Source organism: Mustela nivalis, assembly GCF_964662115.1.
Source record: "Mustela nivalis genome assembly, chromosome: 13".
Taxonomy (NCBI): Eukaryota; Metazoa; Chordata; class Mammalia; order Carnivora; family Mustelidae; genus Mustela; species Mustela nivalis.
In genome coordinates, this window is record NC_139032.1 from 84701273 (window position 1) to 84721073 (window position 19801).

The window sequence follows — 19801 nt, forward strand, 5'->3', positions numbered from 1 at the left end:
GGAAAGCGAAACAGAACGTTTTTCTTTCTTTCTTTCTTTTTTTTTTTTTTTTTTTTCTGTGTAACAGTTTAAATAACATAGGCATTGTCTGTCCCCTAATGGTTTGAAAAAACTTGCCTGCAAAACCATCTGAAACTGGCATTTCGGAGCAAGACAGACACTTGGAATGCACACAGTTGCCTGGCTTCCCCACAGGACATTTTCCCCACCAGCCAGTTCTGCTTAGAAAAGCCTAGAATGTGTGACAATTAGACTTGATGTATTAGCAAATTGATGCCAATCACTCTTGCATGGTCCTCTGCTCGAAAGGCGCCAGCCTTCTGACCACAATTCTTTCAAATAGCAGACCAGCCCCTCTCTGGGAATGCCTTGCTGGGGCTATGCAGGACATTTTTTTGGTTAAAGGTGAAGAGACAGGCTGCTCCTGTCTTTGGTACCAGCCATTCCAGCTGAGGGTCAAGTTCTGGACCCCAGCCCTCATCCAGCTTCATCTTATCCTCTGGCCCATACCTTTTTCCCAAGTACTGTAGGGCATCACTTCTGTAAACCCATGGTCCCTCTGGATGCTTCCCTCCAGGGCAGTCCCATAACCCTGGTTCTGGGCCTCGGTGGGTAGATCATTTGCCTGGCGTAAAGGGGAGGCAGAGAATTGCTGGGAGATTGGGATCACTTTGAGGGGTCTGTTATTATTAGTGGGGACTGGGACCTGGCTAAGCTTGTGTTGGGTCTGTTGGGTCAATGGGTCTCCCGAACTGGAGTGAGCTGAGTTGAAGGAATGGCCTGATGTTCCCTCAAGACTAGGGAGGGTCGGGTGTCCCTGCAAGAGGCCAACGTGTGTGTGTGTGTGTGTGTGTGTTGAGGCCTGTGTGTGTGTGTTGAGGCCTGTGTGTGTGTGTGTGTGTGTGTGTGTGTGTGTGTGTTGAGGCCGGGGGCGTCCAGGGTTCTTAGGCTGTGCGGAAGGGCTGATTCAGTGCGGCCTAAGACAGCCGAGTGGGCTGCGGGGCCCTGCAAGAGACCAGCTTGGCGGAGGGGATAACTAGTGCCCAGACTCCAAGAGGCCGGCGGCTCCCGGGGCTCGGAGGCCGGGCTGGGGGCCGCCCGCGGGCTCGGGGAGGCCGGGCCGGGGGGCTAGCGGGCTGAGCCTTAAGGGAGGCCGCGGAGGGGAGGCGGGGTGCCGGCCGGGCGGCGGCGCGGGCTCCGGACGCGAGGGCTCCCGCTCCCTCCTCCCGCCGGAGCCAGCCTCGGGCGCCGGGCGCCTCCCCCGGAGCCAGCGCCAGAGCCGGGAGGCCCGGAGCGCGGCCCGCCGAAGGAGCCGCCGCCGTCGTTGTCGCCGCCGCCGCCGCCGCCGCCAGGCCGCGCCCCGCCCCTGCCGCCGCCGCCGCCGCCGCTCCCCGGTGAGGCTCGCGCTCGAGCTGCGGCGCCGGCCCCGCCGCCTGGGCCCCGGGCCCGGCCCCTCCCGCGCCGCCCGGGCGATGAGAAGCTGCTTCTGCGTGAGACGGAGCCGGGACCCGCCGCCGCCGCAGCCGCCGCCGCCCCAGCGGGGAACAGTTAAGTGAGGCCGGGCGGGCCGGGCGCCGCGGAGGCTCGGTCGAGCCGGCCCTGCTGCCGCGGCGCAGGCAGGCGGGCGGGCGGGCGGGCGCGGGCCCCGGGCCGAGGGGCGGGCGGGCGGGCGGAGCCGGGCCGCGCCGAGGCCTGCGGGCTCCGTGCCCGGCCCGCCGCGGGGACAGGCCCGGCGGCCTCTACCAGAGCCCGCGTGCGCCGCGGCTTCTCCAACACCGGCTTGGCCTTGCGGTGGGCAGGCGGGTGGGAGCTCAGGGACCCGAACGCCAGCAGTGCACCCCCCCCCGACTCCACCCCGGGCCGGACAGGTGAGGGTCCCCGAGAGCCACCCCCTCCCGGGTAGGCGGTGAGGCGGCCCACCTGTGCCCAGGCCGCAGCGGCCACCTGCCAGACTGGGGACAGTCGTTTCAATGGCCCAGGCTGGGGTCCAGCTCTCTGTGATCACGTGGGTGCAGACCAGCTTGCACCTGAGCCTTGAGCATCATCTGAGGTGCGGCCTCATATGTGACCTGGGCACAGTAAAGAGGACACCCAAATGCCGGGGCACCTGTCTAAAGGTGAGGTGCCCAGCGTGGACACTCAAGACCCAGAGCACCCATCCTGGAAGTGAGGTGGGTGTGTTGGTGAGCACCCCATAAGGACTGCAGCCTAAGTGAGGCCCAGGGGCAGGGGCTGGGATAAGAGCTATGGCTGAGCACCAGGGGACAGCAGATCCCCAGCGACAGGCCCAGGTGAAGAGGGCAGACCCGTTAGCATCTTTGTCCTCTTTGTTACCAACAGACAACTCTTCCAAAATTATCAGCCTTCTCACTACTAAAGATGTGACTCTTCTGTCCCCTCCCAGCAGCCTCTTCAGCAGGGAACAGAGGAAGGCCCCAGGAAGGCAAAAGGCAAATATCTGTTGCCCCTTCTCTGTTCCCTGCCCCCACCCAAGAACCAGCGCCCACTCAGATTTCTGCCACAAAAGCCACATCAGGCCAGTGACTCTTTAAGGGCTTTTGTCTCTGGTGGTTCCTTCTCAGTGTAATCTCATTGTACCATTCTCGACAGCCGGCTGGATCCCATCTCATTTTAATGGGGGGGAGGGCATGCAAAAAGTCTTATCAGCTGTACCAGAGAAGCCTTAGAAAAGTTAGGGGTAAGCTCTGCAGAAACGCAGACAAACCAAGAAGCTCAGGGTACTCAAGTTTAGTTACAGGACACAGGGGACACCTTTCTTGCTCACTGGAAATTGTTGTGGCACTTTGAGATATTGGACTGTGCAGAGACTATTTAAATGGGGCCTCCGACGGATGGGACCTCTGCTGGGATCTGGGCATCACGACCCATGTAAAGCAGTTGATTGGTTCATTTGAGCCCAGAATCATTTTTTCTGATCAACATTTTTCGTTCCTTCCTCCTAGCTTTTAGGCCACACTCCTGGTTTATGCTGAGGACATTTCCCTGCCTGCCTCCATCTCACTGGCGGGCTTTCCAACTTCCAGGAACAGTGCACCATGGTTAAATGCAAGGACTTTAGAATTAGACCTCAGCTGAATCTTTGGCTTTCCTACTTATCCTGTGTGTTCTTGTGTAAATGAATGAAATTTTCTGAGCCTCAGTTTCCTCATCTGTAGAGTGAGGCTAATATCTATCTTATAGGATTATGGTGAGCAGTGAATGAAATATTGCAAGAGAAGCATTTAGCTCTGCGTCTGCCATAGGGCAAGTGGTCAGTAGAAGTTAGTGCTTATCATTAAGTGTTTGTTAACATTAATCCGAAGAGTAGCTTCGTTTTTACTTTTTCTTTAGAGTGTGTTTCTGTTTTGGGTTATTATTTAGCTCTCCTGAGGATAACCAGGAGGGGATGATACAGTAAGAAAACATAAGGCTCGGATCTAGGGGTTTGGATTTGAATCTCATTCTACTTCCTGCAATCGCAGTGACCCCAGGCAGGTCATGGAACTTCACGGAAACTTTCTTTCTTCCTTTCTTTCTTTTTAAAAAATATTTTATTTATTCATTTGAGAGAGAGAGAACATAAGCAGGGGGGGGGGAGGCAGAGGGAGAAGCAGACCCCCAACTGAGCTGGGAGCCCGAAACAGGGCTCGATCCCAGGACCTGGATAGCATGATCTGAGCCGAAGGCATATGCTTACCCATCTGAGCCACCTAGGCGCCCCTTGGGGAACCTTTCGGCATCCCGACTTCCTTCTGTGTAAAAGTGGTTTAAGAATATAACCTAGCCCGGGGCGCCTGGGTGGCTCAGTGGGTTAAGCCGCTGCCTTCGGCTCAGGTCATGATCTCAGGGTCCTGGGATCGAGTCCCACATCGGGCTCTCTGCTCGGCGGGGAGCCTGCTTCCCTCTCTCTCTCTCTCTCTGCCAGCCTCTCTACCTACCTGTGATCTCTCTCTGTCAAATAAATAAATAAAATCTTTAAAAAAAAAAAAAAAAGAATATAACCTAGCCCATAAGGCTGCGTGAGCTGTATGTGAGTGCATGTGGCTCCACAGAGGGTGTGGGGGAGTCCGTACCAAATTTAGGTGGAAGCCAGAGGCAGACCTTGGTTATCTGGGTTAGACAGTTTGGAGTGGGGAGGGGTTAGAAGAAAAAGAAAACAAGAATGTCTTGCTTTTGTACACTTTACAAAACCACTCAACCCTGTGAACACATTGCTGGGTCCTCCCTCTTGGGACCTTGGAAGGGGTGAGGGGTGGAGAGTGACCAGAGGTTCCTTGCTATTAGTTTCATGGCACATCTGCTTCTGGGGGAGTCTGAATCCAAAAGTCATGGGCCCCTCTGCCTTAGCAGGTCAGAAGTGCTCCCTGCTTCACACTGAAAGAGCGACGTCCTTTGCCACACAGGAAAGTCATGATGGAGTTGGAGCCAAGCATGGGAAATGTCAAAGGTGCTATTATGATGGTGAAGATAACAAATGACTACATGGCTGGTGTGGTGGGCCGAGAACACTGTATTTAGTTGGTTGCGGTTGAATGAGCAGAGTTTCCTTTGCTGGTTGGGTTGTGGGAGGGGAGACCTGGGGTCCTTGAATGGGCTGCCTCTGTCAAGCTGTTGTTGCTCTCTCTGAGCCCCTCCCTGGCCAGCGTTTTACTGGCCCCACTGGCTCTCCTTGGCCTTCTGCTTGCCGCTGCCCTTGAGAATTGGGGTTTCCCTGCATCGTCCGCGCTGTTTGTGGTGGGGTCGCCTGGGTTAGCGCTCATCCGCTCTGCTCCGTGGGAGGCGGGGCCCCTGCAGGCTGTAATTGACATTACCTCCCTTGTTGGGGACATCCTGTGGGCGCGTGTTTGGTTTACCTGACACACTTCTGGTGAGATGTGGAGTTTGTGCAGGCTGAAATGTGAGAGGCCCATGGGCCTGGAGCTGTGGGGTCACATACTCAAGCTTTGTAGCTGCTACTTCCCTGAGAATCAGAGGATCATCTTGTTGGGCTGTGGCTAGAATCAACAGGAGAGCTTTCTAGACACACACACACACACACACACACACACACACACACAGGCATAGTGTGTGTGTATGTTTTAAACAGATACTGATCAGCAAAGCAAAATATTCAGAAGAATTTTCCTTGACCCTTTAGAACCAGAGCAAAATACACGAATTCTTAGTGTGCTAAATAGCCCTGAGATGTTTATGAAAATGCAGATTCCAGGACCTCCCATCCAGACCTTCAGTCAGAATATCTGGGGGAAGGGTCCCCGGAGTCTCTGTGTTTAATAAGGATCTTGGGTTGTACTTCTACTGACTGAAACTTGAAAACCACACTTGTAGATGCCATTTTTAAATTGCAAAACGTACAGCACATAAAATGTACCACCCTAATCGTTTTCAAGTATACAAATCAGTGGCATTAAGGACATTCACATTGTCATGCAGCTAATCTCTGGAACTTTCCCATCTTGCAAAACACTATACTCATTAAACAGCTTCCATTTCCCCTCCCCCACGCTCTGGCAGCCACCATGCTACTTTCTGTAGCCTCACATATGTGGAATTATATAGTATCTGTCTTTCTAGGAGTGGCTTATTTCACTTCACATAATGTCTTCAGGGTTCACTCACATTATAGTATATGCCAGAATTTCCTTTTTAGCCAAATAATATTCACTGCATATATATACCCATTTTGCTTACCCGTATCTCTGGACAGTTGGGTTACTTCCACCTTTTGGCGCTTGTGAATAATGCCATTGTGAACACGGAGGTACAAATATCTTTTCAAGACCCCGTTTTCAACTCTTTTGGGTACATACCCAGAAGTGGAATTGCCAGACCCTATAGTAATTCTATTTTTAATATTTTGAGAAATCCCTATACTGTTTTCCACAGTAGCTGCTTTTCCATTTCCAAAAACAGTGCACCAGAGTTCCAGTTTTCCAATCCTCACCAACACTAATTTTTTGACTTTTGATAGTGGCCATCCCAACGGGGTACAGACAACAGCTCATTGTGATTTTGGTTTGCATTTCCCTAGTGACCGCACATCTTTTCATATGCTTATTAGCCATTTGTATATCATCTTTGGAGAAGTGTCTACTCAAGTCCTTTGCCCATTTGTTTTTAAATCAAGTGTTTGTTTTTTGTTATTGTTGTTAAGTTGTAGGAGTTCTTTATAGATTTGGATTTTAACCCCTGAGCGGATATGTGATTTGGAAATATTTTCTTCTATTTCATAGATGGTCCATTTTGTTCTGTCAGTTGTTTTTTTTGATAGAAGTTCTACAAGTTCTTTACACTATAGCACCCTGTAGAGGAAATATTATTATTATTCCAGTTTTAGGGGGATGAAAACTTGAGCCCAGTCATACCGCTGTACACAGTGCAAGAGCTGGGATTTGGGCTCTGGTCCGTCTGACTCCAGAACCTCTCCCTGTCCGTTCCTCTGCTTCACTTCCCAGTCCCCCACCAAGCGAATGCCAAGGCCCATGGCTTTCTGCAGGAAGTGGCATGGGTTCGAGAAGCGTTCAGTTACAGGAGAGGAAATACAAATGAAAGACTTGCGAATCTTCCTTCCTTCCTGAAGCTGTGTCATTGCTTAGACCTTAGAAATAGCAGAGAAATGCAGACAGATTTTTAACTGTTTTATTTGTTTGTTTGTTTAAGCATTTCATAAGCTCATTTCAGAGCCCATCTGCTTGCCACAGTTCCCCCAGTGGTCTGCGTTCATTCACACCGCTGCTGACCTGGCCTCTCCTGCCTACAGTATCTTCCCTACTCAGCACCCTCTGTCTTTCCAGGAGGCCAGCCTGACCGACCGCCTGCTCTTCCCTCCCATCTCCGTGACTCACCAGGAAGAAGGAAGTGTCCCCTCTTGGGCAGCCCCTTTCTTTGGGATGTTTCCCAGCCTAGGAGCGCCACAGGGGGTGGCCATGTCTTTTTCATTGTCTCACAGTGGCACTTGGCCTAGGCCATGCATTATCTGGTCTCGGCCCAGGCCCAGACCAGTTAAATCACAACCTGGGGGACTGGAATGGGCAGCAGTGGTTTTTACCAACTCCTTAGTGGGGTCTTCTGTGCAGCTAGCTTGGAGACCCCCTGGCCTCTGCCAGGCTGTCACCCAACTGCTTGGACTAAGTCATAATCACTTCTGGAGCTGCTGGAGTGCTGCGGTCCTGCCGCCCCTCCTCTGCAGCGTGCCTGTCCCTAGAATTGTAGTGTTTGCCCTGGGCTCCTGGATGCCCAGCCTGGTGCTGTCATTGTAAGGGTTCCACAGGGCTGTTCTTGCTGTTGCCTTTGATGCTTTGTGTGCTTTTCCTAATCCAGTGAAAGAGGGGCAGTTTTGAAAGGATGATGGGAACTTGCTCCTTCCTTCCTTCCACCTACCCCCCCCCCCATAATCCATTTATTAAGCGCCCACTGTGGGCCAGGCACTGGGTGGACATAACACCTTTGAACAACCACTGTTCTCCTGGGGCAAGGGTGCTTTAACCTTCTGAGAGGCAAGGCTGTGTGTTTCTGTATGTGTGTACACACGTATGTGCGCATACGTGTGCTAAGACCACGTCCTTGGTGACACGCGGGGCTTCTCCGTGACAGCAGCTGTGTGGCTAGGCGGTCGGGGAAAGTTTGGGGAGAATGTGACCTGGATTTTGAATGGTGGGGTGGGTGTCGTAGGGGAGGAACTGGATGCTCTGGGCTGACCTGTTTGGGGAGGGAGAGACTGAAGGATTCATTCGGAGGCTAGTCCCCATGGATAATTACACTCAGGTTTTTGTTTCTGTTCATTCATTCATCAAACATCTAACGAACACCTGCTGTCTTGTACTCCGAGTTCAGACTGTGGACCAGCTGTTTGGCCGTCACCTGGAGCTTGTTAGAAATGCAGCTTCTCGGGCCCCATCCTACACTTACTGAATCTGTGTCTCTGGGAGTGGGTTCAAGAGTCTCTTTTAACACACTCTGCAGGTACCTCACACTTGCTCCTGTTTGAGTCCCTGCTCCCCAGTGTTGCATTGTCCATCATCGTCATTGCGAAGTCTCCCTCGCTGCTTACACAAAGGCTCCCTGTAAATATTTGTGGGCTTATTGCTATGTGCCGGGTCCTGCAAGGTACTGGAAATGTGGGAGGTGCTTCAGGGGGAGGAGGACACGTTCAGCCAGGACACAGGCTGGCAGTAGCCAGCAGGACACTAGATGCACACCTCTGAGTCTCAGGAGAAAAGTCAGGGCAGTCGAGGGATTTTGGAAGCCATCAGCATACAGGTAGAAAAATTAGATGCCAAATATACATGAAAAGAAACTCTCAAGACCCCTATGAAAGTTGGAGAGGAGGGTGGTGGGGATGAGATGCCTGGCTGACCTGAGCCAGGTGTTCTGATGATTTCCCACCCGGCGGCCCATTTGCTTGGTGCTGAGGCACCATATTGGCATTTTTACTCTGTAAACCGGGGTAAGGATGTGACTTACCTTATGTCACTGAACATCAAGAGAGCACGTCTCCTGGGTCCTTTGGGGTCCATTTTTAGAGCACCTGCCTTCTGTGGGGCTCTCCTTCTTCCTTCTCTCCCAGGGACATATGGCACTGAGACTTGATGGGAAGCGGCAGGGCTGACCCTCTTTTGCAGTGTTTGGGGGCAGGTGGGGGCACAGTGGGCACAGTGTTCTGGAGATCGCCCCCCGCCCCTGCCCCGCTCCCCAGCACTAGGTTCACTGGCTGTGGAGAGTCTGGCCTGTAAGGGGCAGGACTTTGGCTACCGCAGGGCCATAAAACTTGATCCTGGATTTATTTTTGGAGAATGAACTCTGGGATCTAGCTTTGCACCATATGCGCAGCAGCAACATGAACTCTAGGCCTGTATCACATGATTTGTGGAAAATCTGCTTGGTATACAAATGGTTAATAGAAATCTCTGCATTAGTCAGATAGAATGGGTGCGTTTATACACCAGATTCTTTTCCTTTACTGGAGAAAAGGAAGTGCTCGCCATTGTTAGTTCCCTAGCTGGAAAATTCTTTGTGATCTAGAAGAGCTTAGAAAAATATTTGCTTTAGTCTACTAATATCTTAGCAGCCTTCCCAGCAGCCTCTGGTCTGTGGCCACCTGACCATACTCAACGTGTTTGTTAGAGTCATTTGGCTTCTGACGGGGAGAGTGGTCCAGACCAAGTGCAGGAGGCCCCAGGATGCCGTTCTGAGGTTCCATAGCGGACGCCTCTCCGCCTGGGGACTGTCCTCCATGAGTAGCTCCAGGAGCCGGCTGGCCTTGGGTGCTACATGGACTCAGGCCATGGCCTGCCATCTCCCGAGGAGGTAGGTCTGCACCTTACCTGCACACAGGCAGCCCGGTCTGTGTGTTTGTTTGTGTGGTGGTGTGTGTTGGTGAAGCCTGGCCATGGCCTCCCTCCAGTGGGAACGGGGCCGTGTCCCTCCATACCTGCTAAAGATTTGTAGGTAAAATGGTGACAGTAATCATGGGGCCAAAGGGGGCATGGATTCTTGCAGACCACTGCTGCCGCTGGGAGACAGGCAAAGAGCTGCCCCACGATGGGTACATGGCAGGGACAGCCCGTTCTCAGTCTCCACCCCCTGCTATTGGTCAGGTTTCCACGGCAAGTGAAATATTTACCCACTGTCTTCCCCCAGCCCCACAAGTTGGTGGATGTGGGCAGACAGTTTATGTCTTTTGTGCCCTTGACTTTGGATTTCAAACAAACAGATTGCAAGTTCATCCTTCTGTAGGGACTTAATTAATCCACTGGTTTTGTCATTTCAATTACAGTAGCCCAATTTAACCTACACCCCCCATACTTTGAAATTACTCTTCTCAAAAGTTGTGTGCGAGTCACGCCTTCAGCCCTTGGTGGGCGGCCCTGGCACTGCTTCTGAGCCGGCCTTCCTCACCACAGTGGGGAGGCCGAGTCCGGGTTCCTGCTGTGCCTCCTTTGATGGCACGCCCCCTGCCCCCCTGCAGTTGTTGCCCCCCGATCCACCCTGCTGCTGGAAGGGCCTCAGTGGAGAGAGGTCTGAGCTCTGTTAGTTGGGTTTTGATTTCAGTACAGGAGTTGATAAAACGAGATAAACCCCAGGCTCACAGGGCCGGGGAAATTAAACAGAGATGATATCAAAGTTCCCCTGAGTTTTCAACTGTGATACAGTAGCTTAGTTTTCTCCCAGACTGGGGCCGGGAGGCACGCCTTTGATTCTGAAACAATATTCAGCATCAGTTAAGCCCAGCACTGCTGACTTTTAGGGATTAAGCACACTGTTGTAGTAATTCTTTGATCAGCTACAAGGGAGCAGTGTGCTGTCTGTATGAGAGGCTTTATAGTTAAAGTTCATTTCTCTGTGAACCTGGGATGACAGCATTGCCAAGGTGCTGCAGGGCTGGGCGCAGGGGCCTTCCCCAGGCCCTGTTTGCAGCACTGCAGGCAGAAGCAGGAGGCGGTTTTTCTCCTCCCTGGCCTTGTTGCATAGTATTCATCGAGCATGACATGGGAAAAATCCTCCTGGCCTGGAAACATACCTCACCCTAACTGAATCTTTGTTGCCCCAGTGTGTACATGCAACACACACACACACACACACACACACACACACACACACACACACACATACACACACACCCCACAGCACATTCATACATACTCTCCTGCCTGGCGGAGAAATCCTCTCGGGGCAGACATAGGAATAGCAACCCCCAGCCTCGGAAATGATATAGTGGAGCCTGGCCATGCACCCAGGGTAGAGACTGGGAGGGCAACTGGGGCCAGATAACCTACAAGGTTAAATGAGGAGGACCAGCTCAAGATCATTGTTGCCACTGCACTCTCCGTGGGCCCACGAGCAGACGTGCCTCCCAGGCGCCATCATCACCTTGATTCCTCACCTGGCATTTCCTGAGAACTGGCTTAATTTCAGGTTGGTTCAATTTTATACTTCTGAGAAATCTCAGCCCCCATTGTCTTGTCATCTAAAATCCTGGTCAACTTTTCGCTCTCCCTGTGGAGACTCTTGCAGACTCCCTTGCAGCCGCAGCTGGGATGGTAGAAGTTTCCTTAAATTGGCCCCCCTCCTCCTGGTGGGCCTCGCGACTTCCAGTTGGTAATGGAGCCCCTGTGTGCTGTCGATTGTGCGTATACAGTGCTATACATCAACCTATTCCCTCCTGTGCGGCGCTCGGATCTCCCTCATTAGGCCTAAATTTACCTCCGTCCTACACAAACATGGCCTTAGCTCATTTTTATTGTTGTAAATTATTTATGAGGGAAATGTTGAATCTTGAAACTGAGGTGTGAGGAAAATTAATCCCATGTTACTTTTATCTTTCTGTACTTTTCTCCCGCTTGCTTCACTTATTGGGCTATAGCTAGAGAAAGAAGAGCTTTGGCATTTTTAAATATAATTAGTGTTGAAACTGCTTTCTCAGTTGGGTATCAGATGGGATTTTGGTCTCCAGGCACAGAGTCATGGAAAGCGGATCAGACCTGGGAAGGAGGACTAAAGGTCCGGTGGCCAGTTGCGCAGCGGCTGACAACTCTGGGCCTCAGTTTTCTTTTTCCCTCCAAAATCGGGGTAATAAGACCCAGCTACCTTCCAGGTTTGGTGTGATCATCAGTCAAGACGGGTGACCGAGAAAGCTTTTTGAGAATTGCAAAGCACTCTGCAGACACAGCGCAGGTGTGTTAGTGTGTCTGCGTGCGGTTAGGATTTGAGATAGAGGTGGGTCTCTCGCTCACTTGGCTGCAGAGCTGCTGAGGATACAGCCAGGGCTTGCTGCAAGTAGGCCTTGGTGTTTTATGTATTAGACCAGCATTGCCTCTTGCCAGACAGGTTAATGTTGGTCTTAAACAGCCCGCTCCCCCAGCGCCCCTCCCCGGCAGATGTGCTCTGCAGGCTTGCATTAATGGCCTCTTCTCCCCTCTCAGAGGCCTGGCCTGTGACCCTGGGCGGCTGAGTACTCGGCGGTGCCATCCCTTCTGGCTCGAGGCTCCACACAGCCCGGGAAACGTGGAGTGCTAGTTAATAAATGGCCTTTTGTTAGGAAGGTCAATTGAAGTGACGGTAGAGACGCTGTTAAAAGTAATTTGCAGTCAGAAAATATGTAATTCAGGGCAAGCTGCTTTGAGTGATTGCCTCTGCCATGGATATCTTGGGCGTTTCTCATTAAAAGCTTCCTTTGCTGGTGGTGGGGCTTCCTCCACCGCCGAGCCGGCCCCGGCCCCGCGCCGCGAGGAGTCATTTGTCTGTATTTCACAAAGGCTGCCTTGATCCCCAGGGTACAGCAGCTGGGGGGGAAAGGGAAGAAGGAGGCGCGCATCCGAGATGCTCTGTGCTCATGCTCCGCTGTCGCATCCTCCCGACTGCAGGCTGGGCTGCGACCGTGCGCGAATCGGCACAGGCCGCCGGCTCCTTTGTCTGCCTCAGCCGGAGGCAGCCCGCAGCCATCTTGGAACCTGCGGCTGGGCTGCCTCCCCGGTGCATTGTGGGAGCGGCGGGGTTCCTGGGAGCGGGGGCCCCCACCCACTGCCCTTGACCACCGGCTTCGGGAGGGGAGAGCCGCTGTCACCCGCGCCTCACGAGGACGTCGTGGTCTGGGGACGGGAATCTGTCAGCAAATAAAATAGTTCTTATTTGTTCCCATGCTTGCCTTCTCTCTTTCTCTCACATAGTAGAGGCGGTACTATCTTAATAATAATAATAATAATAATAATAATAATAATAATAATAGGGTGGTGGGGTTATGGACATTGGGGAAGGTATGTGCTATTGTGAGTGCTGTGAAGTGTGTAAACCTGGCGATTCACAGACCTGTACCCCTGGCGCTAATAATATGTTATATGTTAATAAAAAAATAAAAAATTTTAAAAAATAATAAAAAAAAACCCTTGGATCTTCTTTGTTAAAGTCACAGCATGGTATTTTAGCACTGGCAGAATTTGTACATTCTGTTAATGAGTTGTTAATTGCAAAGCGTTTTGGTAACCAATAGCAGCAGGTACCCATTTTTCAAATTGCAGCAGTCTTATTTTCATGCTACCAATACTATGGGATTTTCCAAGTGACGATACTTTTTGATTAGTGTTTGCTTTGGACTGGGCTGATGGAGATATTTAATGCTAAACCTTCTTCATTGGGGGGCATGCATGCCTATTCATTGAATAAATACTTACTTCCTGCCTACTTTGTGCAGGAATCACCGATCCTGGTGCTTTATATAAACCTGCCTGGTAAATGAAATTTGAAAAAACAGAAAATGATGCCATGGTGTGGCATGCCCTGGGCTTCCAGAAGCTCGTTTTCAGTAGGATTAAGTAAACCATAACTTAGTTTGGCTTTTGTCATGAACAGAAGTTGAGAGCGTGGCTGCTGCCAGGGGCTTCCTGGGCTTGATTGGAAACTTGGCTCAATCAATTGCATTGACGAGTCTGTTTCTGGAGCCTTTTGTGGGCTTCAGGGGACACTGGTTACAAGGGTGACTTGCATATAGCATTCTGATTGTTCCCATTTAGAAGGCTGCAGTCATTTTTAAGAGCCTCTGCCTTTTCTGATTCTAGGCTGAGAACTAAGAATATTTCTTCTCCCTGCCTAGTTAGGCAGGGTGTTTGGTTTGTTTTAGAAGCAGTAACCAGCTTCGAGAGAGCTGGTAGACCTACAGCCGGTGGAATTTAATTGCTGCAGAAGGAGGTGGAATTTAACTTGCTCTTTTTCGCTCCTTGTCCTTTTAAAAGTACTAAAAGTCATTTACATAAGGTGTTACCTCTTTTATTTGCTTTCTGGTGCACTGCCACTCCAGCTGCCCAGACCCAGTGTTCTCTATATTCTCCTTGTCTCCTCTGGTCACATCAAGAGGCAGTCAGCAGCAGAATAATAATTCCATTTCCCCTCCCTTTCTCCCAAAGTGCCCAGCAAGAATTATGGTCATTGTTAGTGTTTAGCTTTGAGTAAGTTCCCACATGACCTGTGGGATTAAACGCAACAAAGGCACCTGCTGCCAGGCCTCCCAGGAATGGCATCTACCACATTTCTGGCCACTTGTGCTGAACCTGTGTGCCCCAGACCTGCCAGTCTCATCTGCTTTTTGTTGAGTGCCTACTCTGTGCCAGGGACTCCTCCAGGCCCTTCGTTCATGTGACTCCCTTAGATCTCACGGCAGCTCTGTGACTGTCAGAATCATGACCTCTTGCTTGCTCAAAGTCACCAGCCAGTAAGCCATGGAGCCTGGACTTGAATGCTATTCCTTTGCCTCCATTCCCAGATCACTTTCTTCCACGTGTTTGCAGAGCTCTGCCTACCGAACAGTCCGTGCTTGGTTGTGTGAGAGGGTATAGATTTGGAAGTCTGCACCTCCACACGAGATCTTGTAAGGAAGATAAGTGGACAGTTGTGTTAGTTCAGCTGTGTCTGCTTTCTCCCCAGAGAAGCTACGGGTATCTGTTCAGAAGTCAGGCAGCTTATTGAGAGAGTTAAGAATGGTTGGCTTTGGGGTTTGAGTCCAAGTTACCTCTGAGTAGGGACAGGCCCCCATTAACTACGTTAGCCCGGTGTTCAGAGCCAACGTGACAGAGCAGGGGTCAGAGACGACTTGAGCTCTTGATCTGAGGAAAGGGTCAGGAAAGCTCAGGGCTCCTTTAGCCAGTTCAGGTACATGGAACTAAGCTCAGGATATTTGCCCCAAGATTCTGGTTCTATGTGTTTGAGACTTTGTATCGTTCACTTTAAACAGTCAGTTTGAATTTTGTGCTGTCTTTCTTCTTTTCGGAACCAGGACCAATCCACCATGCCTGAAGTCAAAGACCTTTCAGAAGCTTTGCCAGAGACATCGATGGATCCCATCACAGGAGTGGGGGTGGTGGCTTCTCGGAACCGAGCCCCAACAGGCTATGATGTAGTAAGTCCAGATCCACTGATTCAACCAATGTTTATTCCCTGTGCTCAGGAGCCCCCGAGCCTTGTTGTAAATGTGCTCCTTCCCTCCGGGAACTTGAACAGGGAGCAAAAGCGTCACCAGTGGGAAGGTGTGGGGAGTGTCCTGGGTTGGGAGTCAGAGGACCTGGGTCCACCTGGGCTGTTACCTGGTCTTGACCTCTGTGATGGCTGTTTTCACCTTCTGTAAATCTAAATGGTTGGCTCTGTTGATTTCTAAAATCACTTCTGTTGTGAGATTTCGTGAACAGCATCCAAGAGTCTGAAAGATCCTTGGCATAGGTTTTCCTGCGTGTGTAGGTGTCACTGGTGTGTCGCCATACATTTCTATAGCTCTTTACAGTTTGCAGAGCAGTTTCCTACCTGTGAACTCATTGGGCTCTCACGGTTCCCTGGAAGGGTAGGAGGACAAGTAGCTTTATCTCCACTTCGCTGATTAAGAGAACCCAAGTTCTGACAGGTGAAGTGACAGAGGCCCAGTCCTTGGGAGTGGTGAATCGGGACCCGGGCCCCTTCCAGGTCCGCCGCTCTGACTGGTCACACCTGCGCAGGTTAGCAGAGCACTGGCTTTGCTCTTCAGCAGGCGTCTGTGCTCCTGTTCTGTAGCACTGACGGCTGGAATTGTTATTTTGTTGTTTCAATAGATAAACTGGGATTTGGGTCAAAGGTGCAGAGTGACATTAGGAGGGTTGTGTTAGCAGTGACTGTGGTCCCATGTCCTGAGATTCTAAGCTGGTCTTATTTTCACTTTCCTCATTTTGTTTGAGACAGCATTTTATTCTTGTTTGTTGAAAATGTGCATCAAGAATGTGTAAGAATTAAAAGAATACGAGGCTCATTAGCCAGCACTGAAAACCTGCCACCATGACTAGATTAGCATCTGATATCCCAGGGGTGGGAGGGATCCAGCGCCTGGTCCAGAAGAAGCCCTTAGGTCTGATTCCTCAACCTGAACACTCGTGACATTTTGGGCCAGATAATCAGATAATCCTGTGTTGGGGCTGTGCCTCACATGTAGGATGCTTAGCAGCATCCCTGGCCTCTACCTACCAGACCCTAGTAGCATTAACCTCCCCTCCCCCAACCGTGGCAACCCAAAATGTGGGCAGACTTTGCCAGATGTCCCAAGGCGGAGATGACAGAGGGGCAAAAGCAAGCCCCATTGAGAACTCTTTGGTACCCATTGGCTCAGCCTGCGCCGGGTCCTGTGCAGGGAAGGAGAAGCCCGTTAAAATGCTCCACATCACTTTCCCAACTGTTTGAAAGCTTATAAACATTTTAAAAGTGAAAGGACAAGGGAATCTTTTTTGACAAGGATTTGAGTCTTACCTGCTGTCTGACTTCAAAGCACTGTTTGAATGTATAACTTGCCATAAAATAGAATCATTAGATATGGCTTTGTGCCATAAAACTCTTGGGGAAGCTAATAAAAATGTTCCTGATTTTGAGAAGCCAAAGTGTCTTTTGATGAATTAGATATGAAGCAGCCAGTCATGAATCAGGGCAGGGGCCCAGCGCCCACGATCTCCGGGAGGACTGGCTCAGGGGTTGCTCTCCCGGGAGGGTTCGTGCAGGGGGCTCACGCCCAGGGCACGGCTCTCCACGTCTTCTTGCTGTTCTCCTTTGTTGATCTGTGTCTTTAACATCCCACTTGTACCTTTGAGGTCGTCCTGAAAGCTTGGCTAGTGGGTGGCAGATGGCCTTTGATAGTCTGGTTTTCTGAAAGTCTTGGTAAGTCTGACAGGAGCAGAATCTATCCCTATCATTTTCTCCTAACATCTAGCTCAGGGCAGAAGAGCGCAGTGTCAAATGAGTAAAATTAATAAGCACATTTCATGATTATGCTGTACCACGCATTATAGTGAAAGGTGAGCAGGGCAAGAGGCTCCCGAGGGTCAGCCCGGCAATTACCCAGCCCCCTCCCGCAGAGATGGAGAGTGTCCGAGCTCCCTCTGAAAGCCCTTTCAGGGAGAGGGCTGGGAAACGTCTCTTCGTACTGACCGCTGGGTTGTTCTTAGATAGAATCTGGTTCCCTAGAGGTCTGACCCTGAGTTCAAGGGGAATGGGCAAGGGACGGGGGGAAGAGAGTCACTTCCTATTCCTTTTATCGAGAGTTTCATAGAACGTCAACCTCCAAACCGAAATGTAAGGCATTTTATGGTGGCGGGCTTCCGAGATGCTTAGACCGAACTGCAGTGCCCGAGGGAGCCTGCCGGGGATTGTGGTGAGACCCCCCTCCGCCTGTCACATCTGCGGCAGGATTAATCCCTCCTGTGCTTAAGAGTATGGTCCGTACTGTGACCGCACAGCCCCGAGAGCTTGGCACAGATGGACTGCTGACCCTGAGTGGCACGGCCGCATGCCTTGTGGCTTGTTTGAAGCCAAAGATGCCACATGTGTGTTTATAAAAATTTAATTTTGTAACTTTTCTCTCTAGGTCAGGGGAAGCTTCTTAGGGTAAGGGGCGGGGCATTATTTGCTAAACTTCTCAATCTATTGTCCGTATTTCTGCAGTCCTCTGTGAAATAGCTTGCCCTTTCTGTTCCACTGCCACACTCTCAGATGTCAGAGTGACTGGTGATGATCCTCCTTGTCATCAGAAGGCTGATGGTCACATGTGTCCTTGTGACATCACCGCACCCGCGCACTGACTCTGTTGTGGGCACCTGGCAGTTGCTGAAGGTAGTACCTGCTGCTCTGTCATATGCGGATGGTCAGTTTTCAGCGAATCATAATGCCCTGGAAGCACTTCATGCTAAAACTCTTCGGGGCAGAATTAATCTTTGACTTTCACATCACTCTGGGATACAGCAGCATCAGGCCGGCCATTACTGACGGCCAGTGTGGGTGTGTTTTTATGTATTTTTGATGAAATACATCTTAATACGTCCTAACTTTTATAGCCTTTTGCTCTCTAAACAAGTGCTTACAACTCAGAGACTAAAGCCTCTACACCAAATTCATGACCCAACTCTCTCTGTAACAGAAATAGCCTCCTTTGATAATATGCTTTTTGGTCTATACTTTCCTATGACAATATTCTGTTTGGACAAAAACTAACAAAACAAAAAGTCAACAACACAAAGAAAGAATAATCAAATGTTTAAGAGCATTTTAACTTAAATTGTTTATTTATCCAATCCTTTGTGAGTAAATACTACATGCCAGCCAGGAACTGGGGACATAGTGGTGAGTGAAAACATCCAGTGTTCAGCCTTCACGAGGCTTACAGTCCAGAGGGAGAGGAAGAGAATTAAATGCTCACACAAATAAATGTAAAACAAAATTGTGGTAAGTGCTGGAACGGGTAGTCCTAACAGACATTGTTTCTGTCAGATCCTGCTTTCCAGACCTATCCACCTTTCTTGCTGAATTCCAGGTTATGACAGCATAGACTCTCTCCTACTTACTTCTAGAATTCCCTCCCTTTCTTCTCTACCCTGACACCTGCCAAATGTCTGTCCTCCAGTGTTTTCTGAGCCTCTCCCAGGGCACCGGCTCAAGCATGTTCAGGGTTCTTCAACTCTGGGTTTCTCCCCGGCCACCGCACTTCACCATTTTTATTGGTGACATCTGTGAGGCTGTCCTTGGCTGAGTACAGCTCCCTGCTAACCCTGCAGTGACTGCTTCCACCTTTCTGGCCTGAGTGAGGATGGACACTGCTTTCCCTTCTATTCCCTTCTTCTGGGACCTGCCATGGCATCCCACAGAACAGCTGAGACCCGAGTCACTTTCCAGGAGACTTTTCTGGAGCTCTGAGGATGAGGGGAATGAGAAAGTAAAACTCAGCAACTATGAGAATGTGCTACTGAGGCCCATTGTCCTTTGACCCCCTACTTGCCCAGACTGTGCCTTCATTCTGCCTACTCCAGAACGATATCTAGATTTGAATCCCAGTCTCGGAGAGAGAAGGAGATATTTTCTTTTTCTTCTTTCCAATCTCAGACCTCCTCCATTCTCTTCCAGAGAAACCTTACCCTATATACTGGAGTCTTTATGGCACTGATCTAAATCAAGTCATTCTTAAAAAATCTCTAGGTCTACCTCAGGGAGGGCTGTGCTAGCTTTTTCTGTTGTTTTTGGCCTCCCCTGATTTAAATTTCCAGAAGTCTCTGGGGATGTGTGTGTATGTCTATGGGCTTTAAAAAAAAAAAAAATATATATATATATATATATATATGGAATGGTACTATATATAAATATATAAATGGTACTAAATATAAATATAAATGGAATGGTACTATTCATACTCTCCTAGCTTTTAAAATATATTGTGAGCATAGGGAGCTCTATATTAATCTATATAGATCTATCTCATCCTTTTAATAACAAATATTATTTGGCTGTGCCAAAATTTGGCCAATAATCCCACCTGAAGGACACTTAGTTTGTTTCCAGTTTTTGTTTTTAATACGCTAAACAAGGTCCTTGCACATGTATCCTGGCATGTCCTACTAGGTCCAAAGAATAATTCTATAGGTTGGAATTACTGGGTCAGGGTATTCACATTTTAATTTGATAAACATTACTGATTGCCTTCAAGAAAGGTGACATTCTGTCAGTTTCTATTCTCACTAAAGTGAAAGTGAGTGAAAGGAATGGGGTGGGGAGCAGCAGATGAATTGACAAGAGTCTCCCCCTCCCCCAGGCTTTGTGCCCAACTTCCTGTCATCCTGGGACTTCTCCCAGTAAGGGACACTTCCGGGAGCGAGGGCCCAATGATAGCATGCACACTTGTTGTAGTGCTGGCCAACAAGAGGTCTGTCATCCCTGAGAAGCAGAGACCGTGTAGGACAAATACCAGACTCCTTCATTTGGTACACATGGTTTCCGTCTATCTTCCTGTCTCACTTCCTTCTACTAGTTTCTTCTCGGGCCTCTC

General features: G+C 50.1%; 1 protein-coding gene across 3 annotated transcripts in view; it reads left to right on the top strand.

Moving 5' to 3' along the window:
- The first annotated feature begins 966 nt into the window (after nucleotides 1-966).
- Nucleotides 967-19801, top strand: part of MVB12B (multivesicular body subunit 12B) — a 186463-nt gene continuing 167628 nt past the window's right edge. The window contains exons 1-2 of one of the 3 annotated variants that reach the window (XM_082695609.1): nucleotides 967-1547; nucleotides 14762-14884. In XM_082695609.1, coding sequence (XP_082551735.1) covers nucleotides 1473-1547; nucleotides 14762-14884 — 198 coding nt within the window. In that variant the 5' untranslated portion in view covers nucleotides 967-1472. Of the gene's footprint in view, nucleotides 1548-9126; nucleotides 9307-14761; nucleotides 14885-19801 lie in introns of those variants that run through there. The other 2 variants (XM_082695607.1, XM_082695608.1) reach the window with 2 other exon arrangements.